This window comes from Athene cunicularia (genome assembly GCF_003259725.1).
Source record: "Athene cunicularia isolate RWA chromosome 19 unlocalized genomic scaffold, athCun1 chr19_part1, whole genome shotgun sequence".
In the NCBI taxonomy this organism is placed as follows: Eukaryota; Metazoa; Chordata; class Aves; order Strigiformes; family Strigidae; genus Athene; species Athene cunicularia.
Window position 1 is genome coordinate 8,953,988 of NW_020799124.1, and position 19,643 is coordinate 8,973,630.

Genomic DNA, 19,643 nt, shown 5'->3' on the forward strand with positions numbered 1-19,643 from the left:
GGCTGTGTCGCCGGGTCTCTGCAGAAAAACTGTGTTACCCATCACTAGACAGACTCCTGGTGCCTGCAAGCAGAGCCAGGGAGAGCTCACACTAGCCTGGGAAAGACCATGAAAAGCTCTTCTCGCAATCATCTAGCTCAGGAGCTGAATTCAATATTGCCTGCTGCAATCCAGTGTCTTCAGACTAATCAACTGGCTCTTTCAAGATGTTCCCTCAGTCAGCCTTGACAAGGTCCAGTATTAGCTGAGCAGGATCCAATCTGGCCAGCACAGAATTTGTCCTACCAGACGCCAATTCTCAAGCCTGCAAGTTTGCCCTCCTGCCTCCAGGAACAGACAAGGTACAATAATGCAGCAGAAGTAAACGCTGAGCAGAAACCCCCACCCATCAACCACCCCCGCTCTGCTCCCACACCTGCCCTGTGTGCCAAGCACCATGCTCTAGGCCAGACAGGAGTTTCCTCCCAGCCCTCCCTCAGTCTGGCCCTGCCAAAAAAAACACCCACCAAATAGGAGATTTATGAGCCCAGGAACAGAATTCTTCTTGCCAAAAACTGATCAAAACAAATGATATTTTACAGCTTAAATTAAGTTTCTGCAAGAAATGGATGAAAAAAATTTGCAAGGCTAGTTAATTACAACATGTAAAGCATTTACATGACACTTAAATCAGATTTTACAACCTTGGATGAGAAAGGCCATCTTACTCAGCGTCCTCCCACTAAACATCCTAGGTCATCAAGCTCTTGCAATTTTCAGTTTTAGAATAAGCCAACCTGCACTGCAACCCAGTCTCATTCAAAGTAGATTGTACCTGTTCTTCCTTCCTAGTAAAAAAAGCAGAGTTCCACAGATACAGCAGGATGCTTTCCATCCAGGAACCTGTACACAACTCACAAGAGCTTGCGTATTAGCACACTGAAAATAATTGTCACACATGAGACATTTTGCTCATTTCATCATCACGTAAATGATCTGCTTAGGCCTTCTTGAATGCAAAAAATTATCAACAAACTGTTCAGTTTGTGGGGTTTTTATGCTAACTCTTATTTCTGAGCCTCTGAAACAGCGACCATCCCTCTCTCTGGCTAGTTTCTAAATAAAAAAAACAGTAGTTTGCAAACACAAGGGTTTGTGTGTCCTCTTAAGCTGCTGGAACATAGAACCCCAGTAATTCCTTGTGCAGGCCATCCTCCCAGTCACTATCTCAGCAATGGAAAAAAAGAAAAGCAGTCACCTGCCCAGCACCTGCTAGGTAGCAGGCAAACTGGGTGTCTCACCTTCATGAGACTCAACACCAATGACTTGGGGATGGAGGAAATCTCTTGCTAAAACACTGTAAATGCACAGGATGTGGTGCTGCACTTCAGATCTTGGTCCCCACTTTGGAAGCTCTACTTCTGGATTTGAGGTTTTACTACCTTTTTTACAGAAAAAAGAACAAAGCTCCCTGGAAGACAGCAACTGAGACAAAACTGACTGTGAAGAAATACCCATCTTTCTACCCCTCCCGGTGAATCCCCTCTCCTCTTTATTATCTTTCATAAACCTCTTCACCTGTGGCTCAGATGTCTTGTTTTAAGCAGCAGCAATGAGAAATAAAGAAATCTATACAATTCTACTACTATTCCCAAGGCTCTGAACAGCAGCTGAATAGTCACATCGATCAGATGGGCTGTTAACTTCATTCTGCTGCTACTGAGTACTTGTCTACACTACAAAAAGTTTTATCACATTAGCTTCGCTGGCACATCCTCCTCCCGCACAACATGGAAACAGCTATTGCAAGACACAAGCACTTAAACCACCACCGCTCCATCTGGCTGAAAATGTGGAATGAGCTACACCCCATAGAAAACATCTTTATAGAATGCAGCTGCACCTACATGAGTTATGTCAGCTTTAGCCCTACAGGTAAAAATAGTCATTGCCTTCACTGACAAAGTCACACCATTATGTTTTTTTAAATGTACTCCAGCCAAGCAGAAAACTCAGGACCAGCAGCCTGCCTGCAGACCAGGGCACATATACAGTGTTCACTTACAAACAGGTTTTTTTCACGCCCTAAAACATTATTACTTAATTCATTTAATCAGGGACTCTGCAAATCACGTTCTCTCCACTGCTGCTGAGGAATGGATTTTTTTCCATGCTTGGTTCCTCTGCAAACAGTGTCTGGAGGATGCTCTTGCCAGAGCAAAAGCCTTGTCTTACCTAACCAGAGGAGCTCATTTGTGAGAGCCTGCTCACTGCAACCAGGACGTTTGTGCCCAGTACAAGTGGGCACACATATCACTGCTTCCTTCAGCATTGTTCTGCTGGCAGCTAGGAAAGGAGGTAAGAAAAAAATACTAAAAAATAATTTCTGAATAGTTTTTTTAAAAAAAATTAAAATCAAAGCTGCCTCCTACAGTCACCACAATCTAGACCTAGTGACAGAAATAAGATGTTGCTAGATTTTAAAGGCAGTAGAGATGAGTCAGTACCCACAGGGAGAAGATTTGACACCGCAATTTCTCAGCAGATAGCTGCACATGAAATACTGGGCTTCACTGGCAGGCTTTCTGCCTGAGATGAAGGGTCTGCAGGATGTTTGGGCAGCCAAAACAATGAACATATAAAATAACACACTGGACTCCTGGGCCAGGCCTGGCTGATGGTGTTAAGATACCAGCTTTGAACATTTCATTTGCATACAACAAAGATACAGCTAGTGAGCATTCAGGGCTGGGGAAGTCATTATTTACCTTGTCCTTCTCTTTCACCAGAGGCCAACAGGCAGACCCTCAGGACACAGCAATCCATACAGAACAATCCATACACTGGTCTGCTGCTTTGGTGAACACAGAGATTTACTTCCCCCAGGGGTAATCACTTACCATATCAGAAAGGCCAATCAGTCTTAATGTTTTCCTCAAAAAAAAAAAAAAAGTCTGTATCTTATTATCCTAAATTCTCAGAAGAATAAGAAGATGCCATAATTGAGTCATGAGAACACAAGAAATCACAGTAGCAGAACACAGATTAGCGCCCATGAGCACTGCTGTTTCCTTGCTCCTTCCTCAACACTCAATTATGGGACTGAAACAGTGGTGGGGAATATTGGTACCTCAGGGCATACTGAGACCAGAGGAGAAAAGAACAGCAGTAGATTCTGTGCAATGCATCCAAGCCTCTCCCTTCCCACATTAAAAAATAATAATAATAGTCAGGAAATATGCCCATTTCCTTCTCCACTCCAAAATATACATCTCTCCCAAGGTAAGAACAAAGTCAAAATTAAAAAATAAAAAAATCTAAGACAATTTGGTTTCTTAATATGGCCCTGTTTATTTTGGAACATTTCCCCTTTGCTTTTACAAGCTCCTCACTCTAAACACCAGAGGAAGAAATGCTCTTTTGTTAAGAAATCAAAGGAAAGATTCTCAAAGAACATCCCAGTTAGCTGAGGCTCAAAGAAACATTACCAAATATCAGGAAACCTCTTGCAAAATCATCTGGGGCGCGATCCTTTTTCTCAACCCTGGCTATCCTCTTGGAAAAAAATTAACAAACAACCTATCCTCAAAGCTTTCATTTTGTCAGTTTTTATTTTACACACATACACACTGTATTACCAAACCTCAAGAAACTCCACTGACACCTCAGGTGACTTACACATATGGGTAAAACCAAAACCACCCCCTCCCATTCCCTCACCTGGCTGCTCCTCCCAGCACTCTCTAAGCCAGATGTCTCCTCTGCACAACAAAGCCAATTTTCCTCAATTCAGGAGAGACATGCAATAGGATTTTCTTTAGGCTGTTCAGAAGGCAGCCACTGCATAATGCAGCCTATTTAAAGAGACTTTGTTAAAGCCAAATTTAATAATTTAGGAGATTTAAGAGCAGTACGTATTCACAAAATAAAAAATCCTCATGTTGCCTAGGCACTGTCTCCTTTCTAACTGCTGTCCCCAATTCACTAGACCTGTCTTGATGTTGCAAGGACAAAGGTTTTCATCTTTTGAGAACATTTATCAGCAGATAATAAGAAACTAGAATTCCAATTCACTCAAATGTCAACTACGGATGTTTAGCTTTGAAGCAGTACAAAAAGAAAGTACTCTCACGTCAGTAAAATTGTTAGTTTGGAACACTGAAATAAAGAGCATTGCTAAGCAAAAAAAAAAAAAGTTGGGAATTGTACAGGGTTGAACTCTGTAGACTAACCAATTCAGATGCTCAGCAGCAGACCTTTTCATTTTGCAAAAATCACTGAGAGAAGCACCATGACATGACAGACTGCACGCTGCCCTTGAGGAGAGTGGCATGGCTTGAGACCCTATTCTGCTAGCAGGTTGCTGAGAAATCCTGCAGAGAAATCCAAACTCCTTTCTTGTGCTTTAACTTTTGCAGAGTGGCATTTTATTACATGCCAAGGGAACACAGAAACAGCCAAACCCCATACCTCCCACACCCCCACACAACAACAAAAAGGGATCTACCAGTTTCTATATGAACTCTTAAGAACATCTTTGTCAGTGAATACAGCCCAGGTTGGCACTTCATTTTACACTACAGAAGCCCTAATCTTTCACTTGCTAACAAAACACCCTTCCAACACACCTGCTAGTACTTCCAAACCAAGATCGAATAGCCTACTGTAAACACAGCAGAAATCATTACCCAGAACTTCAACAAAACACCATTCTATCCTGATGTTTTTGCAATATTTTCTAGCATGAATATAACTTGAGCCCACATGATTGTGATAGGTTACCAATTTCATCACAACCACAGACATTTCTTCCCCTCCTGTTTTTGTTATTCTGTTATTAAATACATGGCAATGACCTTGCCTCCAAGCAAACTCTTCCCATTTGCTCTACACAAATGCGGACTCATCAAATTGTTGAAGGGGCTATGTTTGTCAGGCAGAGCAGAACACACTTGGTGGTTCATTCTCTTTATAAAAACTATCAACTCCCCACGTGTCAGATGGCAAGTTTAATTTAGTAGCTAGGAAATTACTCAGTCATGGAAAATCACTGCAATATGGTATATCTCTAACTCAGCAAGTCCATCCGACATGCAGGGCTGTTCATGCATCAGTCCCATCCTTGGGACTCTTGCCAGCAGCTGTGTCTACAGTACAACTAAAGCCTATGTGACCTTTTAATTTTCTTACTTCTTCTCAGCAACAGATGACAAGGTTTCCTCCATTACCAATGGTTTGCTACATGAACATCAACACAATCAGCTGAACAGTAGTGAGCAGAATAAACACAGTTTATATTTCCAGAATCAGAACAGAGAGTCAAGTAGGAGCTTTTCAAGTTCTGTTTTGCTGCATGGAGTATGGTGGTATATAAAGACTGAGACTGCTAACAGGGCAGTTTCTCTATGCCGGTCAATTAGTGCCTGGAATTGTTACGGATTTGTATGTGGGAAATGCAGAAATCTATCTGCTAGATGTTCTTGCAAAAGACACCAAGAAATACAATTTTTAAAGAAGTTACGACAGAAAAAATAAACAACCAACCAGCTGACAACATGCATGATGCTTCAAAGAGACCCTGCGGACTCAGTCACAGGGGTCTCTTGTTCAACTGGAATACACCACAAGCACACCAAGTTCTCAGTGCAGACACAAGTGAAAATTCATGCCATGGGATTTCAAGCACTCAGCTTAAATGCAGTCAGGAGGACCTGAAAAATTTAAACAGATCTTTTTAATAAAATTTTCAACCACCTCACACAAGTGACAAGGAGACAGAAACATGGCTTATAAAGCAGTTAAGAGAGTGCTACGTTTTACTATGGCATCAAACACTTTTCCAAAGAACATGAGATATTTATAGATGCTGTCAATGTCCTCCAACTCGCCCAACAAAGACAGTTTCTTTGAGCTCTACCAATGCAAGAGATGCTCTAAAAAATGAAAGGTTGGGATGCAGTAATACACATCCACAACCATCCTAAAGGTCTAGGAATTAAAAATCTCTACACAAAAATGCAGAGCACTCTGGCCCTGACCCAGCAAAGCACTTAAACGTTTAACTGTTTCCCCCTGGACTTCAGAGGGACAGTTTACATACCTAAAGCTAAGTTCAAGTCACAGGGCTTTTGCTGGATCACGATCAGATAGCTTAAAAACGTGCAAGAGCCCACCCGCAGTTCAGCTTTACCTTGCAAAACACAGGATCTTCTTGACCATCTCCTTATAAAAAACAAAACCGGGAACAGAAGCAGAACACTGACTGGAGCCAAAGCATGTCAGTTTGACATACATTATCCAGCTGCAAATGATTTTTCTTCATTTTAGAGAGTGTGCATACTGACCACAGGAAAACAAAAAGGAAGAAGTCTGGAGGCAACAGCCCCTATAACAACACTCTATCACACAAAAAGCTATCATTGCCTGTGGGTAACTCACCCTCTGAGAGTCTGCTCACCTCAGCTGGACCCTGGGACGAGCCCTCCCCATAGTGACACCTCTACGGAGGACACAGGCATGGCATGTCCCACCTCTGCCGAGGGGAGGGAGGATGCTCTGAGCCTATTGCTTGGCTAGCACCAGCAGCCCTGCTCTCCTTTCTGATGCAAGGGAGAGAGCTGAATTGGTGCTGGTACTTATCTGGGGAGGTTTATTTTTCTTTATTATTAGTAAGAGCTTATGTAAAATATTCCGTAACAAGTCCTTCCTATACCACCTGCTGGAAGCTATCTGTGAGAATGCAGGCAGGGCATGGTGCATTAATGTACTGATCCATTCATCTGTCGCAGCACAAGGAGGAATACTCCCAAACATACACACAGAGGGGTGCTGGCTTCTGATGCTTTGCAGTGCTTTTACTGTTCTTGCCGTATTAAAGTTTAATAACTTTTTAACTTAGCTATTTACATAGAACATAAACCATTCAGAAGCATAACTGTCAACCAGCCAAGACCTCTCTGGCAGGACTTTGGGATCGTATTTTACTCTTCCGGTGATGGCAGTTCTGGCACAAAATTGCTTCAGTTCTGTAAAATTATGTCTATATATATTTGATCCCTTTGGGGAGACTGCCAAAGCACCAAGATTAATTAGCAACTTACCTAAAATACACTCTCTATTAGATAGATCTTAAAGGGTTCCTTGTCACAGACTGCTTTATAAAAACACATTTTGAAATATTAATGAATCTATATGACATAAGATGACATTTCGAATTCTGTCTCAGTGCCCACTCTCATCTCCACACTAAGTAAAATGATTTCTATTGGTTTCATGACAGCTCTGCACTTACATCAGCTTTGCACAGTTCTAGCCAAATCATAGAAAATAAACTTACTTGATGGACAAATACAGCATCATTATACTCCCAGCTACTGCAACTTCCTCAATCAGTATAGCTTTAAATGTAAATAAGAAGACTGGCATGTATTCAAACTGATGTGTGACCACAGTGCAAAAATAATTGCAAAGGCTCTTAGTAATTGTGTTGAAATGTACACTCCTAGCACCTTTCCTACAGGCCAAGGGACAGGTATCAAATCGTTTGCATAAACCTTAGGAAAAAGTTACAGACTAGTAGTGGTCTAAGTGTCTGTCAATACAAACAAGATGGGGACACCACCTTACTCCTGGTAGCAGTGGATGTTTCATTTACTAGTTTTCCTTTCCAAACTGTTTCCAGTACTGCTGGTTAGGGCCTGAAGAATAAATCCTATAAGGAGAGATTGAAGGAGCTAGGACTGTTTAATGTGAGGAGGAGGAAGCTGAGTGGAGACCTCATCACTCTCTACAACTACCTGAAAGGACATTGTAGAGAGGCTGGGGCTGGTCTCTTCTCACAGGGATTAGTGACAGAACAAGAGGGAATGGCTTTAAACTGCAACAGGGGAAGCTCAGACTGGACATGAAAAAAAAATTTCACGGAAAGAGTGGTCAGAGAGTGGAATAGGCTGCCCAGGGAGGTGGTGGAGTCCCCATCCCTGGATGCGTTTAAGGGTCGTTTAGATGAGATGTTGGGTGATGTGGTGTAGGGGAGAACTTTGCTGAGTAGGGCTGATGGTTGGACTCAATGATCCCAAGGGTCTTTTCCAACCTGAATGATTCTGCGATTCAGCAAGCTGGATTTCTCAGGGAAAAGCATGGTTGTTCCAGCCCAGGCTTCCAGAGAGGCTGTGCTTCAGCCTGATTCCAGTTCAGAGCTGGCACTTGGAATATGTGCTTGCCTGCACATACAGGCATCAGTAATAAGCCTGGGTATTGCAATGCAACCAGCCACACATTTTCCTTCCTCACTTGATCCTCAGACTAACAGTAAGTTTTTAGGGTGAAAGAATTAGTTCAGACTCATCCAGTCCTCTAGCAGTTCCAGCTTGTATGAGAATGGGGGGGGGGGGGGCACACAAGTAACAATGCACCACCAGGGGGTTTTTGCTCTAACAGCATCAGAGGGACAGCCCAAGACTGCACAGTTCTAAAACTAGATGTTACTGTACCTACGGTCATCATACTGATGCTGCTAAAAAATAATCCAGGAAGACATTCCTCACCTCAGGAGAATTCATGCAATAATCATTAAATTAAACACATCTTGATTCCTGGTTTACATTCCATCAGCACAAGTAAGAAAAAAAAAAAAAAGCCCTCTGTGTGTATTGAAAAAGCTACACTGCACTCACTGAAACAAGGCACAAGGAAGTAATTTGAAGGTCAAGGCCTCCTGGAGAACAATTGCAGTGGTGAGATCAAATTTCATTAAGAAGGAAGTGAGAACAAGCTCTCACACTTTTTTTTCGAAACAGAATTTAAGAGAATGTGTTCAGTGCTTGTGGAAGACCAACAGCAACGTCCTTAGTCAACAAAACAGCACAAAGCCTCCCCCACCCGTCTGCACCACACACATTCTGCTTGGCTAACTGCAAGGTTCTGAAGTGCCAATGGGATCATTTGTGCCAGAAGCTTCACACAATTCATTAGCACTAGGTCAACTCAAAGGTGTAATTCAAGCTCTATTTTTGATGGTTTGTCATTTTCCCACAACAGCCTTATCGCTGCAGACTGTATCCCTAAGCTGTCATTCGTACCTGAGCTACTCAGAGCACAAGTATCTATGAAGGTATGCATGCAGGTATTGGATTCTAGAAACATTAGCTACACACTTCAGGTGTTAAGCACACTGTCAGTAAGAGAAAGCTATCAAATCTGTCTATATGTACAAAAACATCATGATGTCTGCACTGGCCTCATTTTCCTACCATTGAAGACATTTCTGCTGGCCATTACAACAAGTACAAGGTCATAGCTAGTGTGACTGATTTCAAGGACCTCAGTTCTCAGAACCGCATCCAACACACTGGATTAGAATACCCCCAAAATTTCATTCTTTACCACCTCCTTGCCTTTAATGTGTAGCATTTCTCACACACTGAGGGTCCTCTTGAAAAGCTTCACAGTAGCTGCTTACAGTCTAGTGATTTCATAATTTCAATTCACTCTTTCTACAGCAGACAGCAGCCTGAGAACACATCACAGACATGAGGCAGGCCATATTCTGAGAAGATAGGGCAGCTTTAAGTTATATGTTGATTTAACTTACACATATGGGGAAGCAAGGATCAACAAGAGTTTAGGATAAAGATCCCGACTGCTACTATAGTAAAAAAAAAAAACAAAAAACCCCCACCCAAACCAAAACACAGAAAACCCCAACAGATTTCTCAGTTCAGTAAAGACATTCAAACATTAGTGTGTTCATTTTTTTTAAGTCTGAAGCATTTTAACTGGCACAGAGGCACCTGTGGGGCAGCAGTCGTCTTTAGCTTCACACTTCAAGAAATGCAGTTTGAGAACAGGCCAGCCAACACTTAACACCGAGCATTCTAAGCACCAGCTGCCAGAGCCACAATGCATTTGAAGAGGCAGAATATGATTCATAGTGTCCTGCAGTCAGTGTGGTCTCACAAAAGGCAAGAAATCCAGCTCAGATGCATGAACTGCCTGAAACAAGGTGATTTTGCAAATCCACTGTCACATGGAACTTCATCTCATATTTTTGGTTTAAACAGGTACTAAGTGAATTCAGGTTGGGATGACAACACACCTTCCCTGGGCAAGCATCCCTTGCCCTTTGTCACACTCAAAAATGACACTGATCTCTCCTTTCCCAGGGAAACTGTTGTATTACTGTCTCCTGCAGGCATCTGAACTCCAGGAGTAACATCAGACAAACAGCACCCAGCCACATGTACAAGCTTCCGTTTCAAGTTCTGCCTCAGTGAGACCCCTGACAAATTCACCTTTCCAGTTTAAAAACTTGTTACACAGGTTGAGCTTACAGCTAGGAAAACCTACCAATCCAACTACTGTGAGCCACGTTTAAAACTGCCTTAAGAGCTCTCATCTCCAAAGTGCTGTTCATTTTATGTTACAAATTACTTCAGTATGGAAGTGAACAACCTTACTGCTGCTTTAAGCATGCAGGAACAGTATCAGAGGAAAAAGTCTGATGATGTCAGTAATGCTATCTAGTTTTTGTTCTAAAGCTTCCTATTTTTTCCTGCTAAGCTTTGCATCAAGCTGCACCCTCTGATCCACCTGCCTTTGGGTGTCTTCAGAAGACCCTTCTCTACAGCCATCACAAAGAAATGCACCTCCCAGAAAAGCATGTGACACCCATCCAATAGCTACAAACACCTCTGTCTCTACAGACACAACATTGCTGCTGGGGGTTCGATGTTCTCCAGGTTTCAGCGGTGAGCAACTGTGGGAGACAGGATGTGCAGGAAGGCTGCAGCAATGCAAGACCCAGTCTCCAAAGTCATCAGCTACAGCCTACAGTCCACACAGACAAACTCTGCTTTCCGATATCCCTGTACTCACTTCACAGAAGCCATAATTTCATGTTAACAAACACTGCCATTTGATGAAATAAATCACAGCTTTCACCCAGCTGCTCATGCCCCAGGACTATACCTGTGCCTTCAACAAGACCAGTGAATTGATCAAAGGAGGCAAAGGGGAAAACAAAACCACCACCACCAACAACAAAAATATATATGCAAGGGGCAGGTTTTCAGCCAAATCATCCTCATGTCCATTTTGCAACATAACTGCATGAACACTTGGGCACCAGACAGACAGCAAGGGCTCCAAGGTCAGGACAAATGGCCAGGGCTGGAGAAGCCAGAATGCTCCTCTCCAAGCCAACACCAACTGAGCATCATTTGATTAGTTCCTGCACTTCCTAGATAATCCTCTCTCATTTGCAACTGCCTACTGCCTAGAAATTGAGTTTGACAGACCTGCAGCAGCCTACAACAGAACATTTCACATACAGTTCAGGTTTGCTTTTCTTGACAAAAGCCCAGGCAGGTCCAAGCCTTGCTGTACCTGTGTGACTTACTGAGCACACAGGGAAACGCAGCGGCCAGCAGCCCTGCTGGGCCAGAGCCCTGGAGTTCATTGCCAGGCCAGCATGAGACACCTGGCCAGAGCTGCAAGCCTCCACCTTCCCGTGCAGAGCACGGCTCTCCCCAGCCAGCACGGCCCCAAGGACTCCTTTGCCAAAGGGATGTGCAGAGCCAAGAAGCTGAAATCACAGTGGGATTAGCTGTTCATACAGACGCAGCAGGCACAGCCAGAACAATCAGCATTAATAACAGGAGTGTTAGAAGGGGAATTAAGCTTTATGTCTCTGGGACTAAGCTGGTTTAATAATCAGAAGCCAAAGTTCAGGGGCTGAAAATGTCAGACTACTCCAACTTACTTCTTGATCATCAGGGCTGGCCAAAGTCAGAGTATCAGGAGACCTTTGCTGTCCACTCTGAGTTAAGACAGCCCTTTTGATAGCTGAGCCCCTAGGAGCTGCAGAGACTCCAGAGAAATTACCCTCCTGCTTTACCCATGACATCACTTTGCCACATACACCCACCTATCTTGGCCCCCTACCCTACCCTCTATGACACCACCAAAGTACATTTATATTGCAAATCAGTGGAAAAATTTAATTGAAAACCTGGCAAATTGGACATTTGATGAGGATCAGAATTCCTGAAAAGAAAGCAGCATACAAAAATCAAAGCTGCAACTCCAAACTTCACTGGCTTTACACAGCTTACTCTCCATGTTGCCTTTGTTTAAAAAGTAGTATATATATCTATGTTCTCTATCCAGTCTCCCACACATAGCACACTGCACATCCCCCCCTGCTCCTCCCACCCACAGATAAACAGCACCTCCATACAAAGCTTGAGCAGACAACTGTGGAAGCCCTGAAAAAAGGACAGTGCAGTTCCCTGTGGGGAAGCAAAGATACCCACATAATGAAGCTGACTGCCTGGGATGCTGCCCTGGTCTCTTTAGGATAAAGCATGTACCTTACACAAATAATAAACAAATTAATTGTAACACACCCTTATTTCTATCCACTGAAATTACCAATAGCTTAATTCATTCTTTTTTTGTTCTTTAAATCCAAGCCATTCCTGTTGGGTAAAAGAGCCTGAAATGCAATTTACATTGACAATGTAAAGCAACCCTACTGTAAATACATACCTAGCCTTTCACATTCCCTCCAGTGATGACAAACAATCAAACAGCTGTTTATGAAACAGAAAGGTCAGTCTAGGATACTCTTCTGCAGGGGACAGATGCATGTTACAGCTGGGGGGTAGGAAAGTTTGAGACACTGTACCTAAAGGGGCTTTGGCTATTAACTGCATGGAAGGCACCCCCACTGCAGAGCATGCTGCAGTGAAAATCCAGACAGGCCTCGCTCCCTGCTCATGCAACAGTGAGCTGTGCACTCACCCTGCAATATTTTATTGATAAGGCTGCACTAATTTCGTGTTAGCCAGGCACATGCGATCAGCCATCAAAAAATCAAGCCTATAGTATAGGTGGTTTTAACGAGACACAGAAGCATATGGCTTAGAAACTGCAGGACAGCTGGCAAGGTGTGAAGCAGGATCAAGAAGTTAACCTCAAGTGAGCAATCAGAGGCAAGGATTACAACACACTGCATTAACACAGAGGAACATCTTACCAATTACAAAAAAGTAATCAACGAATAACTGACTGAAGCAACTCCTAAAACAACGAGGCCCCAACCTGAAAGCTGCAGGCAGTTTTTAGAGGAGATGCTACCAAAGAATCCCCATGACTGTGAGTATATGAGCTACTTCCACAACTTTAGTCACAGACCTGAAGCAGCAAGGCAGTATTTGCAAAAGCTCTCCCCCTGGAAGCCCACTTCTCAAAACCGGGCAGCCCTATAGGCAGCAATAAGCATATTAAGCACATCTGAGCTGTGACAGACTGTACAAGTTTTGTTTGCTTGCCTTCTTACCTGCTGATGTTGCCTGGCTCCCACCGTGATAGACTTGACAAGAATATCTACTAATGGTTTGCACATGATCTGTAACAAAAAAAAAAAAAGAACAGTTTCTTATTAGTAGTTTGCTCACAGACAGGTTTGTTTTTCAAGCAAAACAGTCTAGATTTTACACAGCTTCTTGCGTGAGAAGCAAATGCTACAAGAAAAAAAAAAAGTGTCCAGAGATTCAACAGTTTATTTGGAAATTAACAGCTTTGCTCACACCCGTCCTGAGTGAAATCTTCATCACCAGGAAATCAGCAGCAAAACTTTTCAATTGGAAAAATCAGGCAAAGATTTCACCTCCTGTGTTCTGCTTGGTTCCTGATATAAGTCTACAACTGCCTGATACTTTATGTAGGCAGTTCACTTCATGCAAAGGAACAGTCCCAGAAGCGAAGGACACCATGCTGAGTTAAACTGGAGAATGTCAGAGCTGTGGGAAAGATGTGAACCCACGTGCTAAAGGGGCCAGAAACAACTGTACTGTCAGGAGGACAGCCTATCTTACCGCTGTTCCCTGCAACAAGTCTTGATCAAAACAACCTTTCTAGAGGAGGGCAACTGTCTGCAAAGCTTGATGATACCTGTTTTGGCCTAATCCACCAATTTCTGTGTTTGTAGGCAAAATATTTCCAAACTGAGAGACACAAGAAATGAAAAATCATCTGGATTGAAAATACTTTGCTAGTACACCTCTAATGTCATCTATCAGGCACTGAAAGGTCTGGCCCTGACAAAACATGGACAGCAGTTCGCAGCACAGTGCACTAACATATCGTGCAGGTGGTTATTCCAACCCCACCACCTGGACAGCTTCTCTTCTGGGGTAAGAAGACTACTAAAAGAACAGATAGATCTAGTAAGTGGGCAAAGCCCAGCTTTAAACAGGCCGGTATCTGTGTGTATCATTACCTTTGTTTTATAAAAGAGATGAGCTTGAAGATTTGTAAAGACATTTTTGCAAGGAACAAGTCACATGGAATTCACTGGCTCTAGAAACCTGTAGATGGGATCTTAAGCTTGCTGTCCCTGTGGGCAGCACACAACCCTTCCCTCCCCCTTATTTCACTAACTTGTGTAGGTGGCATCATGGGCTGGTGTCCTGTGAAACTGGGTATGCAGAACTCACTACTGCATGGATTCCCTCAGAGTCTGAAAGCAACCTCCCCCAGTTACACAAGCCTGTGTCTCCTCTCACCCTCCCATAAGACATCAATTCTAAAAGATTGAAGCCCTTGAGAAAGAGCTTCTGGCAACTGTCTCTACCACACTCTGACCTAAAAATCCCTGAAGAACTGTATGACATTCAGACACAAGACTTATTTCTTAAAAACTAGCTGTCCTCATAGTGCAGATCAGCTCCAGGCATAGGTCAAGTCTGCAGGAAATGCCTCAAACATTTCAGGAACTGACACCATCTGAACATCCAGCTTGCAGATTAAATTCCAATTAGACTCTACGCTCTACAGCCTTCTTGGAAGAAAACTGATAAACTGAGCATGCAGTCAGAGCAAAGCTAGACAGCAGCTACATTAGCAGTTTAAACAAGCTGGCCCTTTCTGCCTTGGTGCAAACCTTGTTCATCCATGTTGTCTTGAATACTGACAAAAAATCAGAGCTTCTTAGGCTAGGTTTTAAAGAGCAGCTTTCTGTTCACCTACATTCTCCATACAGTATCTCGATCCAAACCACAAATAAGATCCTGGTCTTCTGCAGTGTTGTTACCAAACATGCAGTATTAAGAGTCTGAGCAGGTGAAGGTCCTAGAAAACCTTACAGCAGTTTTAAAAGCCCCCAATGACACAAAGAAATGTGTCTCTACTTTCTGAGAATTACAACTGTACTTTGGAGCTACCAGAAGACAACACACCACACAATCGGCAACACTTACCGGGAAGCGCTTGAAGAGATCATGAAACATGGAGCTTGTAAGGGCACTGTTCCGTTTAGTCAAGAATTGTGTCAGTGCTTGCTGATATATTACAGTCACCCTCTTCATGTCCAAACAACCTGTGCTCAAAAGCTATAGGGGAAAAGGCAGAACAAAAAAACTTCCAGTGAAACACAAGGATGAATCACTAGCAGTGAAGTAATTTCTACCAGTGCACACAGATTTTTCCAATAACTAGGTATTTTTCCATAGCTTATATGATACAGGCCTAAAAGGTACAACACAGACGCATGAAGAAACAACTAAGTGGGCCCCAAAGATGCTCCCCAAGTACCGACAGCCATATGATCACCTTAGCAAAGGGCAGCCCAGCTTGCCAGTAAGACTGCCTACCCCACAGGTAGTGCAGTGTGGTGTGGGGGCTGTACTTCTAGGTTTGTGCTGGGCATGTCTAACACACAGGAGGATCACAGAGCACTCAGAGGCCACGCCGCAGCAGCTGCACTGTGCGCATGTGTCCTCAGCTGTAGAGGACTGAATAGGTAGATAGGTAGATCTGAATCTGTACATATGCACTAAGCAGCTATGTCCAGGACTTCCAGGTACCCAGCAGATGAGCCCTAGCTCTAATCAGGGATCCAGCCATCCCAGACCTGTGTAACTGCTCTAATATCCCCCTCTCGTGGGGAACAAGAAAGCCAGACACACAGCAACCAGCTGAGACCTGCACAGGACAGATGGATCTAAAACAACAAAGGGGTGAATGAAGAGTGAAGTGCAGAGCATTGTATCCTGACATTCCTGACTGTTCTCATACCGACAGGGAAGCACAGCTCTTTGGGAAGAAAGAAAAATTAAGGCCCAGGAGATCAAAGTTGTGATCTTCACAACAGTGGATGAGCCTTTTGCAAACCTCTGCTCACACAGTTCTTCCATGGCCCCACAGCAAGTTAAAGCCATGCTCACCTTGTGTCCCATTCTCAGGTTGAACACCCAGGGCTACGAACACAGGCTAGCATGGAACAAGGGAGATGGATCCTGAAATATGTGACCCCAGTTTCCTGGTGAAGTGACTATACTTAACACTTGACATACACACCTGCAAGGAAAAAAATCAATTCCTCCTCCCATGCAGATGCTTACTGTAAAAAATTTCTTCTGTAGTAACAGGCTTTTCCATAAATTTGGCCACTACATCACAGGGTCTGCCCTAGTTGTGCTTTGCTGTTTACTGTGATTATACACACGAAGCACTGCTCACTGGAAACACACCACACATTTGTGTATGGATCCCCACTGCAAAAACTTTCCGACCTCAACACAATGTCGGCACCAACAGCATCACACAAACTGAACTGTGTCGCTTCCCTCAAACTAGCAACTCACTTCAGCTGCTGGCTGTGTCCTTGGGTGGTGAAGACCACAGCCCTGCTCTGGCAGGAGTAGCAGCTCTCCCTGTGAAGCTGCACAAGGATGCTGTGAAGCACGCCTCAACGTCAAGTATGTTGTTTATATTCGCCACAGATCTCCCACTTTGTTTTTCTTTCCAAAAAGGCCCAGCACAGAACAAGAGCTGCTTGGATTAACACTCATTCTCTCACTAAGCCTTAAAAACACTGGCTATCTTTTCAGTTGCTAATAATATCTCAGTGTTTGTAATTTCCATGCCCTTCCTGTCACGAGGTAGCCCTGTTTATTTTCCACCCCATAAAATGTCAACAGGATTAAGGCATTAATTCCTGCTCACAATCTGAGACAATCAGAGGCAAGTACCAGGCTAGCTCGTGCAATACTACTTGCTGGGTTTCTAGTGGAGGTGACTGGTCTGGGATGCCCAATATAAAGAGTCACCAAATGCAGAGACCTGTGAAACGCAGCAGAGACAGCAGGTGAATCAGACAGTAAAGCTCTCCAAGTAATAGACACAGGTAGCACAACCAGATGAAGAGTCTCCCTGCAAACAGCTACCACCAAAATCAGGGCTGTTCCATACTCTCCTCACCCCAAACCTCACAGAAACAGGAGTTCACTCTCATCCACCACTGTCCTATACCTCCCTGCTCCTCAGCACCCTCCAAGAAAAGAACGAGGACTGCCAAGAGATTAATGGAAAAAACAACAAATCAGCCAGGACAGCAGCACAAATATACGTCAGACTTAGGCAATTAGCTTGGACCCACTGTACATCAGCAGCCCCCAGTGGCTATGAGCAAGGAGGCACTGCAAAGGCAGGAGGGTAAAGGCCAGGAGGGGATGGGGAATGTGACAGCTTTACAGAAAAGAAATCTTGTATCTGCAGGCAGCAGAAACAGCAAGACTGAATAAGCAAGGCCCACTCAGTGAAATGGGGTCATGCAATTTACTGGCACAAAACACAGCCTCAAGAGAAGCCTGCTGTCTTACCTGACAAGCCTGCGGGATGGTGTTGCTCTGTTTCTCGGGCAGAGGGGGAGGAGTTGATGACTTATCGGATGTGTTTCCTCTCAACACTTTGAGCAGGTATAATGAGGCACTAAAAAAGAAAAGGAAAAGGGGAGAACACAGCAATTACCACAGTGTCACAGTACCACTGCAAAGCCACCTGAGGGCAGAGGTCAAGTGATGCAGGCAGCTTATTCTGTACCAAGTGGGGTTTTAAGGAGTCCAAGAGGGCCCCTTCTCTCAGTCTAACCCACTCTTGCTAGACCTAAAGATAAAAATAAATCTTATGACACTGCATCATTTTGTTACCTGTCACCACAGTCAGATAACCCCACTATCAGCCTGGTTTCCTCATGCTTTTGACTAGCACTGCTTGAGGACTTCTGCATTTGCCCAGGATTTCTGAGCTTGAACAGCCCAGCCAGCACTGCAGCACAGCTCTCTCAGCCCAGGCTGCCCTGTGCCTCGAGAACATGGGCACGTCAGCTGAGAGAGCATGCAGACAGTCCACTGCCTCTGAGAAATGCTGTATTAACTGGGCACAGCTCCACTCAGGGCTGCCACTGCCAGGAAGCTCCCAGGGATCCACGTGGCACACAGAGCTAGGAGGTACCACGGTTCCTGCACAGCCACAAGCCAGGTGTGCTGCAGAGCTAACATCACCCGAGGGCACTGGGGTGGCCATGCAACATGGTACCCACCGCATACACAGTTGTGTTGAGAAATCCCAGAGAGCACAAAAGTGCTCCTGAAACAACCTGCAAGTCACAGGAGTGTCTACTGGTAAATGGCACTCCATTTACACCAGGAAACAACAAGATTGCTCATGTTTCCTAAGAGATATATGGATTAGGATAATTCACCTGTAATCAGCAAAGGAGTGAATACTGGTATGTACAGTCAGGACTCATAATCATTACTGTACTCATTGTGCTATTGTGAAACAGTAAACCACTGTATTTACACAATGTTCACTGCAGACTGACTATAAATTACACACAATTCATTACTCCTGGATGAAGTCTCCAGGAAGTGCTTCCCATCACTATCAGCAAAGCTGTACCAGACCCTTTCTGCATCACAGAGCCCACAGAAAATGATCACCAAAAAATGGACATCTGCTTGAAAATGCTTCAGACTGCCACGATGACTGAGTAGTTCTCATGTAAAACACAGATGATGGTATCTAGCCTTCAACAAATCTCTCACTTCTCTGAACTGTTTTAACATGCAACATTACACCTGCTTACAGAGCAACCCACAGCACCGAGTGGAGACACTCCTTTTTAACACTCACCTGAAATAATAAAGAGCCACTGAAGAGACAGTGTGCTTGCAGGCTTTTGTCACAAGCCTCTCCACGAAAGCATGCAAATCTTCTTGCAGGGCATCTACTCTCTTGCAGTACTGCTTAGTTCGGCACAATGAGTTCCTGAAAGAGCATTAAAAACAAACCCAAAGCCATTACCTATAGAGAACTCTGAGAAACATTGCTATGAACCCTTATCACGGGGCTCAGGGCAACACAAACGGCGCTACCTGTGGGCAGCAAAAGAGGCAGTCATTACTGTGGCAAGAAGGGTGAGGTGACTTACTAGTCTTTGCCTTCAAGCACCTATTCAGGCACCAGAGTCAACTTTCCTCCAGAGCTCCCACAGACGACTGGCTGCCTCAAACCCTGCTACTGCAGAACAGCTTCTCCACAGGAGGTAGAAGGCAGCACTGAAAATGCTTTAGAGCAGCACTGAGAATGCCAGAGAGTGGTGTACAGAGGACACATCATGTCACACTAGATATGTCTTCGTCTAGCCTTTATCGTGTCTTGCTTCTGGCCATGAACAGAAAGAATTTGCACTCTGTCTCAACAGTAACTTGTTGGGAGTTTCCTTCCAGCCACAGCAGCAACTGTCAGCCTAGGGAGTTGTGGTATGTCTGACTCAGAGATCAGAGGCCTGTGGAGCTATTCAATGACAAGGCACC

General features: G+C 44.0%; 1 protein-coding gene and 1 long non-coding RNA gene across 2 annotated transcripts in view; one reads left to right on the forward strand and one right to left on the reverse strand.

The window, feature by feature from the left end:
• The window catches only part of LOC113487101, a 96,928-nt gene that overhangs the window by 56,896 nt on the left and 20,389 nt on the right, over window positions 1-19,643 (forward strand). The window lies entirely within an intron of this gene.
• The window catches only part of MYBBP1A (MYB binding protein 1a), a 63,613-nt gene that overhangs the window by 28,630 nt on the left and 15,340 nt on the right, over window positions 1-19,643 (reverse strand). The window contains exons 18-21 of the mRNA XM_026861505.1: window positions 18,961-19,095; window positions 17,646-17,754; window positions 15,243-15,374; window positions 13,322-13,390 (exon numbers count right to left, since the gene is read on the reverse strand). Coding sequence (XP_026717306.1) covers window positions 13,322-13,390; window positions 15,243-15,374; window positions 17,646-17,754; window positions 18,961-19,095 — 445 coding nt within the window. The remainder of the gene's footprint in view (window positions 1-13,321; window positions 13,391-15,242; window positions 15,375-17,645; window positions 17,755-18,960; window positions 19,096-19,643) is intronic.